A 15,659-nucleotide genomic window follows, 5' to 3' on the forward strand; every position below is an offset into this window, starting at 1 on the left:
CAAATCATTTTAAAAGATTAAAGTACTAATAAGATAAAAGTACTAATATATTAACAAGATAAGTTTAATTAGTATTTGTCAAAGTTTACTTTACAAATTTATCTACTATTACTTGATTGAATCACTTTATTGAATAACAAAATTGAGTAATAGCTTTAAGAAAATTGACAAATAAGTTTACACGTAAAGTTATATTCCCAAAACAACTGGGAAACTTATAAAAAAGCGTTTCCATTGGGATTATAAACCAATTTAATTTAAAAATAAAACTTTAAACTATTTAAAGCGTTTCCCAAAAATTGAAAAATATCTAAGTTATAAATTTTTTTTAATATTTAAATTATATATTTTAAACTCAAGTTACAAGGTGGTCAAAAGTACAAAAATGTTTTAAATATTTGCCTGAAGCTTTAAAATAATATCTCATTATAAATAAATGTATAAAATTTTCTTTTGTATAAAATTTTCGCTAATATAAAATTTCCGCTTATAAAAAGTTTTTATTATTTTTATTATTTTCATCTAAAGTATTTACTTAATATAACTATTAGATTAACTAAAGTAAACAATAAAATATGGTAACTATGTGATAGTGGTAGAGCGCTTGCTCATAAGCGAGAGGTTCGGAGTTCAATCCCCACCATTTTATACCCTTGAGGAGGTGAGTTGAAATAAAAATAACTAAAATAAAAAAAACTAATGTTTTGTATAACATATAACTGAATATGTAACTGAGTATTGGATTTATATCAATGTAACAAATGTTTTTATATGTTTTAAATTCTTTTATATTTTTAAAAATATGATTTCTCATTATTTAGTTTATTCTAGTAGTTAATATTAAAGTTTGACCCGACTTTAACCCTTAGTTATATGTTAATCAAAGTGTTTGAATAAATTTTTGTGCATTACTAAAATACATTATTATTAAACACAGATAAGAATCTACTAATATATATATATATATATATATATATATATATATATAAAAAGTAAAAAATCCTATCATATCGGAGAGCGTTTGAAACGAGCCATGCCCCTCTAAACTGCTTTTTATGAGAGCTTTTGGTTTTTGCACAAGCTATCTATTTATATAAAAATTGTTTGTTAAATACAAAATTTGATTATATACTTGTTACTAGCATATGTTTGTAACGTTAATGTTACAAAAATATATACATAACAAACATCATTTATTGCACCATAAAATAATTCTTTTATATGCATAAAAGAAGTTTTTTTTTAAATATAAAAAAATAAACTTTTTATAACATTACATTTAAAGTTTATAATAACTAATGTTTTTTCATTTTTTTGCTTCAATCAATCATTATAACAAGACAGAAAAAAAAAAAATTAAAATATCAAAAGTGGCACTAATATAAAACAAAAATTAATGTTTACTATTTTTTAGCTGATAATTTTTTTTTTTTTTTTTTAATTTCGGTAGTTATTTTTGTTATTGTTTCTTATGAGAAATTGTCTTAATAAATATTCTTGCACTTGCAAGATGATAAATAAAAATTTTTTACCAGGATTATATTATGATTTATGTTTCTACGCGCTTATAACATCTTTTTTTTTCTTTTACCGAACATTTTTGATGGAAAAGTTAGGTTAATAAAAATAAAATTTCTTTGTTTTTTTTATGTTATTACATTTGTAAATAGGGCTAATATCAAATGTAATGGTCATACAAACTTTTTTGCAAAATCGTCATTCAAACTTCATAAGTGTTTGCAATTTTGGTTTTATTAGTAATACTTTTGTAGCATTATCTAATATTGTCATTTTGATGTCATTTTTGGCAGTTTTTTTTCTGTTGAAGTATGCGTACAAGCATTTTGGAATCTTATGGTTGGTAGCAAGTGAATGTTCAAATACATATCTTTGTTTGTATTTCAAAGACTCTCTTTGTAATGATATATTTTCTGTAAAGCAATTGGCATATTCGACCTGATGATATATAACAGTGCCAGAGTTTGTTTTTATATTTAATTTTGCAAAAAAGGTTGTTGTTCATACATGAAAGTCTTTTTTTATTGATTTGATAGGATTTTTTACTTAAAAAGGAATCACATCATTTTTTATATTGGTCTAAAAATGTTGAGTAGCATTGATTGATAGACTTATTGGAAAATAAATCTTTCCAATCAACAGTTTGGATAGATTCAGACATATGGGTATATATTCCTCAATCATAGTTATATTTATGACTGGATATTTTAATATAATCCATCAGGTTATAGTTCCAAGAAATAACAAGGCAAGGACACTTGCCTTTTTGAGCCAAGTGGAGCAGAGTTGGTTATATCGCTGATTCTCTCAGAAGGTTAGGATATTATAAAATCTGTTATCAAAGTGTTATTTAATGAAATATTAGCGTTAAGAAAAGTTGGAAAAGTAATTGCTTGTAAAAGTTTCCAGTAATGAGAAGGCCTTGATATTTTTTGTTTTTAACTGCATTGTTTGCAGCTGAAATTGGTTTTAGTATTTCATTTTCAATTGCAGAATTTGGAAAAATAGGGTTGTTGTTGTAGTTTTGTGGTCTATTGATGCAGCCGAGAATGATTCATTCATGGTTGGAGTCATTAGAGCTTTAGATCTGTTCAGAAGCAATAATTTTAAAGTTATTATTAGGAGATATGCTTTCAACTTGAGATTAAATAAGATTTTTAGTACATAGATTGCTTTTCCACCTCCAACATGCTGAGAATTTTTATATGTATTATATAGATAATATCCATTGAGATTGCAAATAGAATCATCACGAAACCTTGTTTCAATTATAAATATGATATGCAGCTTTTCATTTTCGATGTGAAATAGTAGTTCATAGAGCTTGACTCTGTTTAAGGTGATGGAGTTGCTATACATGCATTTAAGTTGCTTATAAAATAAATTGATATCATTTAGAGACTGTAATTGCTGTTGGTTGAAAAAATTAAATGTTAGCGTTTGAAGATGAGACTTTTGCTGATGCATTTTTGAGTGTTTACTTTGCTTCTTACTTGGCAAAGGGGTGGTTACGGTTTCTTTATGGTAAGAGGTGCCATTAATGAGAAGGGTCTTGGTGACATCAACGTAGCGAGCACTTTCACCGTGGATGACATATCAAATTTAAAAAGTTGAATTTGTCAATTTTTTCAAGCTCATTGTTTGCTATTTTTGTCCTTTGAGTAGGGTGTTGAAGTATGTTTGTTCAGCTGGTGTGCAGTCTGATGATATGATATCATTATGATATCATATCATCAATATTACGTATGATTTCATTTTCTAATTGAACAACTAGATTAGCCCTCAAATAGAACAACTAGTGGTAGCCCTCTATGAAAATTTCTATAGAATTTCTATGAAAATGAAGCATTTAAGTGCTTTATTTTCATAGAATTCATAGAGGGCTACCACTTTAAATCAGTGGATTACCTCCTTTTGTAAACTTTTTTTTTTCAACCCTTTCAACTTTTTGTAATTGTAAACTTTTTATTTTTCAACCCTTATTAACAAAAATAGTTTTTTGTTTTTTTTCTCGTAAATATTTATATATGCAGGCCTCGATGGGAGCAATTGAGTACAAGAGCAGAGAGCAGCTCTTCTAAAACGAACATGGCGAGCCATGTGAGCTGCTCCTCTAAACAGCTTTTTACAAGAGCTTTCGGTTTTTGTGTGAGCTATCTGTTTATTCATTAAATAAATTGCTTGTTAAATTCAAATTTTAATTTTATACTTATTACAATTTATTTTTTCATAATAAGATTTTTTTAAGAAACAAAGCTTGCAGATATATTGTTTACATTATTTTAAAAAAAATTTTTGTAAATTTTTTTAATTTAATTTTTTTAATACTTGTTAATCTTTTATTATCCCAAAACACTAACCTTTTTATTTACTACGTGAAATATTCGACATGTAAGTATGTAACAAGTCATTTTAAAATGGTTCTTGTTGACAAGAACTTATGGTCTTCTACGAATTTCAGCATTCTTTTTTTTATATATTAAAAATCTTCATTCTTAATTGTTTTTATTATTATATTTTTCAGCTTGTAAGTTTTATGAAATAGTAATGGAATGTTTTAAAATGTAATATAGAACAAAACAAAAACAAAAATAAATAATATTATTTATGTAAATATTTATGAACGTATAAATAAATATATACAGTTTGTAAAAAAAAATAATTTTACACTTAAAGAAAAATCATAATTTTAAAGATTGCTTTAAAAAAATGAATTGTCCGTTAAAATATTTGAATTTTTTTTTAAATATCTTATCAAATATTGTTATAAGAATTTATTTATGTATTGATGAATTAATTTTTGTTATTTTGAACAATCAAACTAGTTAATAAGATAGAAAATAGTAACTTTTTAAATACATTTTTGTTCTAGAAATAAAATATAGTGTTTCAGCAAAATGACATCAAGAAAACAACATTTGTCTTTCTATCAACTAAACTTCATAGTTGATTTTAAAAATCTAGGAAAATCCTACCGTCAGATAAAAAAAAACAGGAATTCTTTTTACGACAGTTTCCTACATTGTTAAGAAGCTTAATCTGATAGGAACTGTTGCTAGTGTGGCTGGCAGAGGATGAAAACACAAGACCACCAGTGCAATTGATTGCAATTTTATCATTAATTTGAAGAAAAATAGATTTGTTTCGGCAGCTAAATTAACTTTAAAAGTTCAAAACAATCACATTATCTCAGTAATCCCTCAAACAGTTAGAAATCTTATTAGAGAACTAGGATCTAGAGGTAGAGTAGTTCGAAAAAAACCTTTTTTAACTAAAAACAAATAAAACGTCAATGAGAATTTGCTAAGAAATACGAATAAATGCTGATATTATACTGGAAAAAAATTTTGTGGTCAGACGAGTCAAAATACAACCTCACATCGGAAGGAGTTCAGGAAGTGTGGCAAAAAAAAGAAGAAGCATACAAATTAATTTGTTTGCGAGTTAATGTAAAGCATGGAGGAGGAAATGTGATGATGTGGGGTAGTATGAGTTGGAAAGGAGTAGGAAAATTGACATTTATTGATGAAAAAATGGATGCTTCAATGTATTGTGAAATTCTCAACTTGCGCCCATCTACTAAAAAGTTGAGAATGGAAAACGATTTGTAACTACAGCAGGATAACAATCCGGAAACATACCAGGAAAACATACCGCTAAGAAAGTGAAGGTATACTTTGACACAAGTAACATCAATGTTTTGGAATGGCCATCTCAAAGTCCGGACTTGAATCCTATAGAAAATTTATGGTATATTTTGGACAGAAAAGTTGGTTACAGAGCATTTAGACGCAAAGACGACTTGAAAGAAGCTATAATGAGTGCATGGGATACCATAACAACAGAAGAGACTCAAAATTTGGTCAACTCAATGCCAAATTTTCTAACTGAGACCATCAAGGCCAAAGTAGGCCCCTCTCGATACTAATTTTCATGAAGTTTGATCAATTTGATATTATTTTTGAACTATTCAGTTATTTTTTTTGCAGTCAATTTTATGCATCATTAGATCAATTGTGTAAAATTCAATAGGCATAAAAAGCAATTAATGCACCAATACACAAATAAATTCTTAAAACAATACTTGATAAGATATCTAAAAAAATTTCAAATATTTTAACAGACAGTTCATTTTTTTGATGCAATCTTTAAAATTATGATTTTTTTAAAGTGTACGATTATTTTTTTTGCATACTGTATATAAAGTCATTTCTAATAACTAATGATTGAACTAACATAACTACTTTTATTTTATTTTTAGTGTGTATATGTCTGAAATATTTGCGATTGCAAGTCCACCAGTAAATCAGCATTACATTGTAATTGATAGTTTTACAAATCTTGCAAGCTTTCTTGATCAAATTACTGCTGTTTCCTGTGATGGTAAAATTTTCAAAGTTGTAACTATGTACATAACTAAAATAATTACATTCATAATTATAATTTATTATAATATAATGTTCATTATTTCAAAATTATAGATTATTGACAAATACAAATATACTCAATTATTTATTATTCAAAATAATAAATAATTGAGTATATTTGTATTATGTGATGAAGCAACAGTGAAAGAGAAGTTAAGGTGGTAGTGATGTAGCTGAGGTGTGGTCAAAAAGGTAGTTAAGCAGTTGAATATGTTGTACAATCAATGAGATAATGTACAAAGGTACATAAGGTACAATAAAAGAGTTAATGTATATGTTAGCGGTGATGGTGATAGGTGTAATGTAATGCTAGTGGTCCATTGAAAGAGATAATGATATAATAGAAAACAATAGAAGTAGAAGTAGAGATACAATATTTTTATACAAATGTATAACAAAAAACCGATATTTCGATGTAAACAAAAGTTTTTCTATGTACATAACTAAAATAATTAAATTCATAGTTTTAATTTATTATAAAGTTCATTATTTCAAAATGATAGTCTTATTTATTTATAATAAATAATTGAGTATATTTGTAATATGTGATGAATCAACAGTGAAAGAGAAAAGGTTGAAAAGGTAGTTAAGCAGTTGAATATGTTGTACAATCAATGAGATTGTGTACAATGGTACATAAGGTAAAATAAAAAAAAGTTAATGTAAATGTTAGTGGTGATGGTGATAGGTGTAATGTAATGTAATGTTAGTGGTCCATTGAAAGAGATATAATAGAAAACAATAGAACTAGAGATCAACTTTTTTTTAGTTATACAAATGTATAACAAAAAGCCTAACAAGGCTGCTTTAAATAGGAATAATAATATAATAATATCCGAAAATTGAGATGAATAAATGTATTGAATAAAAGTAATGCAAATAAAAAAATTAGCAAAACTCCTTTACTTAATATTCTAAAAACTAAGATAAAAACTGTTCAGAAAAGGTTTAAAAATGCTCGACAGAAAAGGATAAAAATTAACTGTCAGACAGAATAATTAAGACAATAAAATAACGAAGGAAGAGCAAACAAAAATTTAAAGTATAATAAGCTGAAAGTTTTATGAATCTGGAAAGTATAACAAAGGTACATAGTTTTAAACATTGGTCATTTATAGAAAAGAGAATGAGGTGCTTCTTCTTGACATAGGTTCAAGTTATTAGAGGAGTTCTACTTATGTTTTTAATGCGTTTTTGCACACTGTCAAAAGAGAAAAGAATCTTTAGAAGACCATATATGGTAGCCATATGGTACCATATATGATATCATGCCAGAAATATAAAGCAGTATAAAAGGCCAATAGGAGCATTATAAATTATTGTGTTAGTTTTAACTCTGCATAATAAATTAGTATTTTAGGTAAATAACAAAAATCTTAAATATACTTTTTTGCATTTGAAAATAAGGTAGGTGCTCAGCAATATTGTGGGACATTTTTCAGACATTGTTTCTATGTTGGTTAAAGTTTTGTTAAATAAAATTGGAGATCAAAATTAGAAAAAAAATTAAAACTTTTTTTTTAATACTAATTCACTCACATCGAGGCTGAAAACAACCACTATTAAATTAGGAGTTACTAACAGTGTGATTTAAAAAAGACTTTTTTTTTTTTTTTTTTTTTTTTATGAAAACAATCACTATTAAGTTTGGAGTTTCTAACAGTGTGATTTAAAAAAGATACAGTGAAGTTGAACTACTTTTAAGGTATAAAAATTTTATAAAAACTTGTCCGTCATTATGAAACAGGCATTTGAAACAATTTACATTTAGCAGAAATCTTGATTGCATTTTTGATAAGTAACAGAAAATTGGAGCATATATGCTATTTTCTAAATATGGAATTTTTGAAAAATCATCAGTAATTTTTTAATCAAACTCCAGAATTCTTTGGCTGTAATGCAATATCTGATTAATGAGATTTTTCTGCTTTTATATGATATAGGAATGAATTAATCTCAGTAGAGTCTATGGTGGAATCAGAAAACAAGTGTGTTGAGGTTATTTGTATCTACAAATTTATGCATCAAATAATTCTTATTAAACAAAAGTACTGAAAAAAAACAACAACTGAAAGTACCTTATTAAAAAAAGTATGAACACTGAAAAATATCTGATGAAAAATAAACTTATGACATTAATATTAGTTTCTTCTTTGACAAAAATAGTAATTATTGTACATATATATAAAATAGAGGTGGATTATTTGATGTCACTACAAGGGTATTTGGTGGTGCTGAAATTTCCCAGTTAATGGTTATTTCATACTATATAAAATTTTGCAAAATTATAACAAAGAAGGTTTCGACTTATATCGTGATAATATAAGCTAAAATCTTCTTTGTTTTGCCGTACAAAAAGGCAAATGAATAAGATCAAAAATCATATTTTTAAAAGTAATAACATGTAAAAAAAGCATATAAGACATATTTTTAAAAGTAATGATCTTTGAATCACCATTTAATTTAATATAAAAATTGTTAATTACCTCTATATTACATTAAATCTAAATAAAAATACATTACGACCATATTGTAAACCTGATAATCTACTAAGGTTTATCTGCTCTAGCTCTAACAACTCTAAGAACAATTCCTCACAATACTCAAAAAAGATTATCTTCCCTGTCAATTAATGAAACTGTATTTAAAAAGGATCCTCCACAATATGAAGAAGCTATAAAATAATTGAAAATAATGCAAAGCTTACTTACCAACCAAAAATATTCCCAGATTAAAAAAAAAAAAAAAAAATTGGAAACGTAATATTATTTGGTATAATTCTCCGCACCACATGAATTACAAAACAAAAATAGAAAATTGTTTCTAGACCTAATTGACTTACATTACCCAGCTGGCCATAAGCTACATAAATTATTCAGTTCAGTTCAGATTAGTTACAGTTGCATGCCTAACCTTAAGTAACCATCATAAGTTTAAATAATAGCAAAATTATGCACAACAAAAATCAATAAAAAACCAAGCAATATAACTGGTGTTTGCCTTTTGAATAACCAAAGCATTTTTCCCATTAAATAACCAGTGTTTGTCCAACAATATTGTCTATTAAGCAACTGTAAGTTCCAGTGATCATAAACATAATAAAAGAGTGCATTTTGGCATTAGTCAAACACCATTTAAATTAAGATAAGCAACCCATCTGAAATCATTTACATCAGTAAAGTATAGAAATGAAGCAGAACTATCTAAGGAAATATGGAGCTTAAAAAACCAAGACCAAGTCTATTATAAAATGGAAAATTCTTAAACATTGCAAATCCTGTAATCAAACAACCAAGATGTCCATTGTCTCTACGAAAATGTCTCTACCATTATCATATAATGATAATAAATTGTCTCTATTTGACATTTAAACATTATTTTTATTTTTAAACATTATTTGACATTATAGGAGACTATTAAACTAAAACCACTTTTTCTTTTTTTTTGTTTTTTGTTTTGTTTACTTATATTTGTTTATCACGTTTAAACTCATTCTACAGCAGTTTTTGCATTTTCATAATAGTTTTTTTTTTGTTTTTTGTTTGTATTCATGACTTTTTTTTTTTTTAAGAAAAACTCTAAATCACAGATACCTGTGCTTATGAGTTCTCATAAGTTTTTGTCTTCCAAGTGTTATACTTTACCTTTAGAGGTGAAATAAAACACTAAGAATATTAAGTCAGTTTATATTAACATATGATATACTATTATTAATCAATGTGATAGTAGATACTACCACATTGTTATATTGTATGAGGTTTTCTCACAATCACAATAATACGTTGTGCTTACTTTAAAATGTCATTAATCCAGACAGTTTTCAAACAAACAAGATAAAAATGAAAAATAGTCAAATATATATGTTTGTATATATATATATATATATATATATATATATATATATATATATATATATATATATATATATATATATATATATACACACATATATATATATATATATATATATATATATATATATGTATATATATATATAGATACATATATATATATATATAGATACATAGATATATATATAAACACACACAGATTTATTTATTACACTACTTAAAGTAAAGAATACCAAGAAAACACATATAAACTAAATGTAATAAGTTTTACTTTCTTCTACTGCAAATTTCTCCTTTTGTAGGATTGTCAGAAAACAAAAGGAGAAACAGTAGAAGAAAAAAAGTTAGATGACTGTTTTTTTACTTATTCTATTTCTAAGAAAAATTTTTATTACTATTTTGTACAACACTAACACAATTTATATACATACATGCTTACACACATAATGTTTGATTTAAACCTATGCATTTCCATTCTTTTATTCTAATATTTTAGAGGGGGCTCTACTGAGTAAATGTGATAATGCAGAAACAGCTGTTGATGGTGGCTCCTTTAAATACTTTCAAACTAAGTTTACAGGAAATAATCAAGGAAGCAATCAGCGTATCTCTGTTGAATTAGTTGATAAGCAAGGTAATTAATCGTTTTAAAAAATGAATAATGCATATAAGATTTAATTATTGCATAATTAAATGTATAAGTTAAATTTTATAATAATTATTAAATTTTATAATAATAGAATAAAAATGAATAATTAATAATTAATTGAAAAGAATATTTATGACATGCATCCATTCAATTTTTTGTATCTTTTTTTTATATTGCTCTTATACTATATTATATTGTATATATATGCATACATATATATTACATATATATACATACATATATACTACATATATATACATACATATATATACATACATATATATTATGTATATAAATTTAAACAAACACGATAGCAATTTTTTTTAATAGACTTTTTGATCTATAAATTTAATAGTCAAAAACAAAACATAGAAAAAAATTTTTTTTTTGTTATGCTATGTAAACTTTCTAATAAAATTTGTTTACACTAAGCTAAACGCTATCATAGAAGATTGAATAAAACATTTATTTTAAAAGTATTTTTTTAATGATGAATGTAATTTTTTTTAAACCCTTTGTATTCTTAATTTAATAACAATGATGACAAGGAATGCATTTCAATAAACTTTTTTTAAAAATACTTTTTGATAATTTAAGTAAAGTTTTTTATTAAACGATAATTAGATGTAAGTTTTTTTTATTTAAAAGAGTTCGCCTAATATTATAAAAGCATTAGAAAAGATCAAAGTTTTATAGTTCGTTGCGTTGGTTTTAAAAGGTTGTTAACTGTAGTAGAAGAATTTAAAAAAAATCTTTTTATTTTTTTTAATGTTCAATTAAATTTTTTTTTTTTTTATTATTTTATTATTATTTATTATTAGTTATTATTTTTTTTATTTGTTTACATATTCTTTTTTTGATTTATAGAATAGCATTAGTAGGAATTAAAAAGATTTAATTGCTATTCTTCTAATATAAACAAAATCAGTTGGAAACTCGTTAAACCAACGTGATGAGTTATTCAACTTTAACATAATTGCAAAACATAAATAAAAGTAATTTTCTATTAGAGTTTTAGTTTTTCAGATTTTTTTTTAGAGCTATAGCTTTTAATTTTTTTTTATTTTATTTTTTGTTAAGATTGCTTTAAGATTACAGTTTAAGATTAAGATTCTTTTGTTAAGATTGTTAAGATTACAGTTTTGCCTGTTTAAATTTTTTTTCAGTTTTTTGTCAGTTTTTTTTTTCTAAATATTTTTGTAAAATCTTTTTTAATGTAGACCTTCCAACTGTTTTCTTTTATGGCATCATTGATGAAAATGACAAATATAATTAGTCGCAAAGCTGAGCCTTGCGGAACCCCACTTGTCACAGGTAACCAATATGACTGGGTGTCACGAAGGATGACTGGTTGAGACCTGTTGAGTAGAAAAGCTTTTATCCAATTAAGAACGTTCCCTTTGAGTCTGTACATTTTTAGTTTGTAAAGCATTCACTGATAAGGCTTTTTGTCAAATGCTTTGGCAAATTCCAAAAATATGATGTCAACTACTAGTTTTCTGGCCATATTTCTAGTCAAGATTGATTGTTTTATAGTTTAAAGGAAAATTGTAATGCATGATTTTTTTCTAAAAAGCTATGTTGACTGTTTGATAGAAGATTGTTTGATTTTAGATGCTGCATGATCGACATTTATTTCGATTGAAAATTTTATGTAATTTATTAGAGGGCAGGAAATGCTTATCGACTAATTTTAAAAACACTTTTCCTATGTTAATGGAAACAGGGGGGGGGGGCGGGGGTGGTGGGGAAGTTGAACCAAATTATATTTCTAGTTCTATTTTGCTTTTTTGTATTCTTTTTTTCAGGGTTTTTATTGATGAAATATAGTGTTAAATGAAAAAATTTTTGTCAAGTGATTTTCTACTACTTTATAACTGCTCTGTTTTTTTAAGAACATTGAGCACCCTATTTTGTAGAATACATTTTAATATATATATATATATATATATATATATATATATATATATATATATATATATATATATATATATATATATATATATATATATATATATATATAAATTAGTAAAAATCTAATTTGAATAAGGTTGTTTGATTTTAGATGGCTCTCTTATTTAGTTTCTTCATTTTTTACACGGAATTGAGGTAAGGAATATTGGTCTGTAGTTTGATGGGTTGATTCTGAAGCCCTTTCTAAATAAAGGCATTACATTTGCTTTGGACCATGAGCTTGAAATTTCACTGTTATCAAATGACTTTTATTAATGGTGAAATTTCAAGCTCATGGTCAAATGCAAATGTAAAGCATTCACTGATAAGGCACTTTATCGAATGCTTTGAAAAGATGAGAGTAAGCTGAAAAGACATTAAAGTAGAACAAGCATATAAAGCACGAGGACTGACATTGTCTACACTGATTTGGATATATCAAGTAATGAGAGTTTTATTAGAATGGCCTTAGTGTCAAATGGCTGTTGAGGATTATTTTAGTTCTACAATTAAAGTGGGGAAGATTGTCATTAAATAGCTCTTTGCCGAAAACTGTTTAAAATTGATTGTTAAGTGAGTTGGTTATTGTAATTTTGTCAGACTAATGATCTCACTGGAACTGGTGATTCGTATAGATGAGATCTGCTTTATCACAGAGCGTTTACTATTTATGTATAAAAATAGTTTTTTAGGATTGGGCTTATCATTGGCCAGAGCAAATTCAAAGGATTTCAATGAAGAATGACTTAATTTTTTAATAACTTTTCTAGCTTCTCTATATTCATGTGAACTGACGTTATGAGCCTAGAGTGATTGAAGATATGAAAGACAAATTATATATATATATACACATATATACATACATATATATATATATATAATATATATATATATATATATATATATATATATATATATATATATATATATATATATATATATATATATATATATATATATATATATATATATATATATATATATATATATACTATATACATATATATATAAATGTATATATATATATATATACATATATATATATATATATATATACACACATATATATATACATATATATATGTATATATACATATATATATATATATGTATATATATATATATATATATGTATATATATATATATATAAATATATATATATGTATATATATATATTTATATATATATATATATATATATATATATATATATATATATATATATATATATATATATATATATATATATATATATATATATATATATATATATATATATTATAGATCTATAGTTTGTTGTCTTTGGGAAGAGCGGAAGGAAAAAAGTGATTCTTACGCCAACACATACGTCACTTTTAATTACTTTTGACTTTCGTCCAACATTTTCGTGTTGGACGAAAGTCAAAACCATTAATTTAATTACAAATTAATTGTTATATAAAAAAACCACAAAAACGCAAATTTAATTGACCAGAATGTTTTTAAAAACATTCTGAATGTTTTTAAAACATTCTGAATGTTTTTAACAATATAAACAATGTTTTTATTTTTATTTTTTTTACTGTAAATCATGCACGGAGTGTTGCTACATCGACTATCTTATAGCCTGACTCGCAAGGGAGTGCTGCTACATCGACTGACAAATAGCCTGACTTGCAAGGGAGTGCTGCTACATCGACTGACAAATAGCCTGACTCGCAAGGGAGTGCTGCTACATCGACTGACAAATAGCCTGTCCCGCAAGGGAGTGCTGCTACATCGACTGAGGGTTTGGTTGGGGCAGGCAGTCTATCATTATTAAAAAAAAAAAATTCCGGTCTTGCATTTTAATTTTTACTTTTTGTCAACAAAATATGGAAAAAACTTTCGGACAACATCTAAGGGTTCTATATATATATATATATATATATATATATATATATATATATATATATATATATATATATATATATATATATATATATATATATATATATATATATATATATATATATATATATATATATATATATATAAATATATATATATATATATATATACATTTACATATATGAATATAAGGATTATGACGTTTTTCTGACCCCATATTCCTGGGTCATAACTTGATGAATATTTGTACTAAAGTAATAATAAAAAAACATTAATTTGATTTACTCGTTAAAAAAGGTTACCCACAAACCAAAAACTGAATTTACAATATATGCGTATCAATAAAATTTCAAACAATTTTAAAATTGTTATTTTTTAATTCTAATTTTTTTATTAAAGAATTATTATGTAGTTTATAAGTATTTAAAAGTTTATTGTTACATCATAAAACTCTAAATTACAAAAAAGTTAGTTGTTCGTAAACGCTGTAACTGGCATAGCCAGTGAGTGTGTTATCAGGCACACTTTGACAGCCTAATTGATTGATTGCTGCTCATCCAGCAATCAATTGCTGCTTTAAAGCTGTTGACTGAAGGCGATTTAACAACTTCTTCTTGCAGAGTGTTCCATACATTCGCTACTCAATTAAAAAAGAAGTTTTCTCTGTGCTTATGTTTTGTCATTTCCTTGAAATATTTAAAGCAGTGACCTCTCATATGATTATTAACTATTGGAAAACGATTGCCTTTTTCTAATTTGTCAATATTATTCATAATTTTATACATTTGTATTAGATCTCCTCTTTGTCTCCTTTCCACTAGAGTAGTTAGATTTAATTTTTCAAGTCTTTTTGTATAGAAAAGATTTTTGATTGATGATACTAGTTTAGTAGCCTTGTGCTGGATTTTTTCGAACAGTCACAATCAAATTTATAATATGGAGACCATACCGGAACTGCAAACTCTAGTAATGGGCAAATAAAAGTAATATAAAGCAAACGAAGTAATTTATAAAAATATTAAGCCAGTCAGAAATGATTTCACCTTGAACAACTCTTTGTCTTCTGTTTTCTAAAAAGGCTTTGATCCATTTAAGTATCAGACCATCAAAGCTGTATGCTTTTAGTTTGGCTAACAGTCTTTTGTGTGGAACGGTGTCGAAGGCTTTAGCAAAATCTAACAAAGGTACATCAACTGGAATACCAACATCTAAGCTTGATGAAATGTAGTCAATGCTTTCTAAAAGGTTAGTGGTACATGATTTGTTTCTAACGAAACCATGTTGCACTTTTGTGCAACATAGTTTCGTTAGAAACTATGAATACTTATTTTTATACAGGTACTCTTCCATTTTAGCTTTAATTATACTTTCCATAATTTTACATGGAATAGA

At 25.5% G+C, this 15,659-nt stretch overlaps 1 protein-coding gene across 1 annotated transcript in view; it reads left to right on the forward strand.

Moving 5' to 3' along the window:
• The window catches only part of LOC100210072 (cadherin-related tumor suppressor), a 136,118-nt gene that overhangs the window by 38,478 nt on the left and 81,981 nt on the right, over positions 1-15,659 (forward strand). The window contains exons 7-8 of the mRNA XM_065801912.1: positions 5,780-5,901; positions 10,293-10,430. Coding sequence (XP_065657984.1) covers positions 5,780-5,901; positions 10,293-10,430 — 260 coding nt within the window. The remainder of the gene's footprint in view (positions 1-5,779; positions 5,902-10,292; positions 10,431-15,659) is intronic.

Source organism: Hydra vulgaris, chromosome 07, assembly GCF_038396675.1.
Source record: "Hydra vulgaris chromosome 07, alternate assembly HydraT2T_AEP".
Taxonomy (NCBI): domain Eukaryota; kingdom Metazoa; phylum Cnidaria; class Hydrozoa; order Anthoathecata; family Hydridae; genus Hydra; species Hydra vulgaris.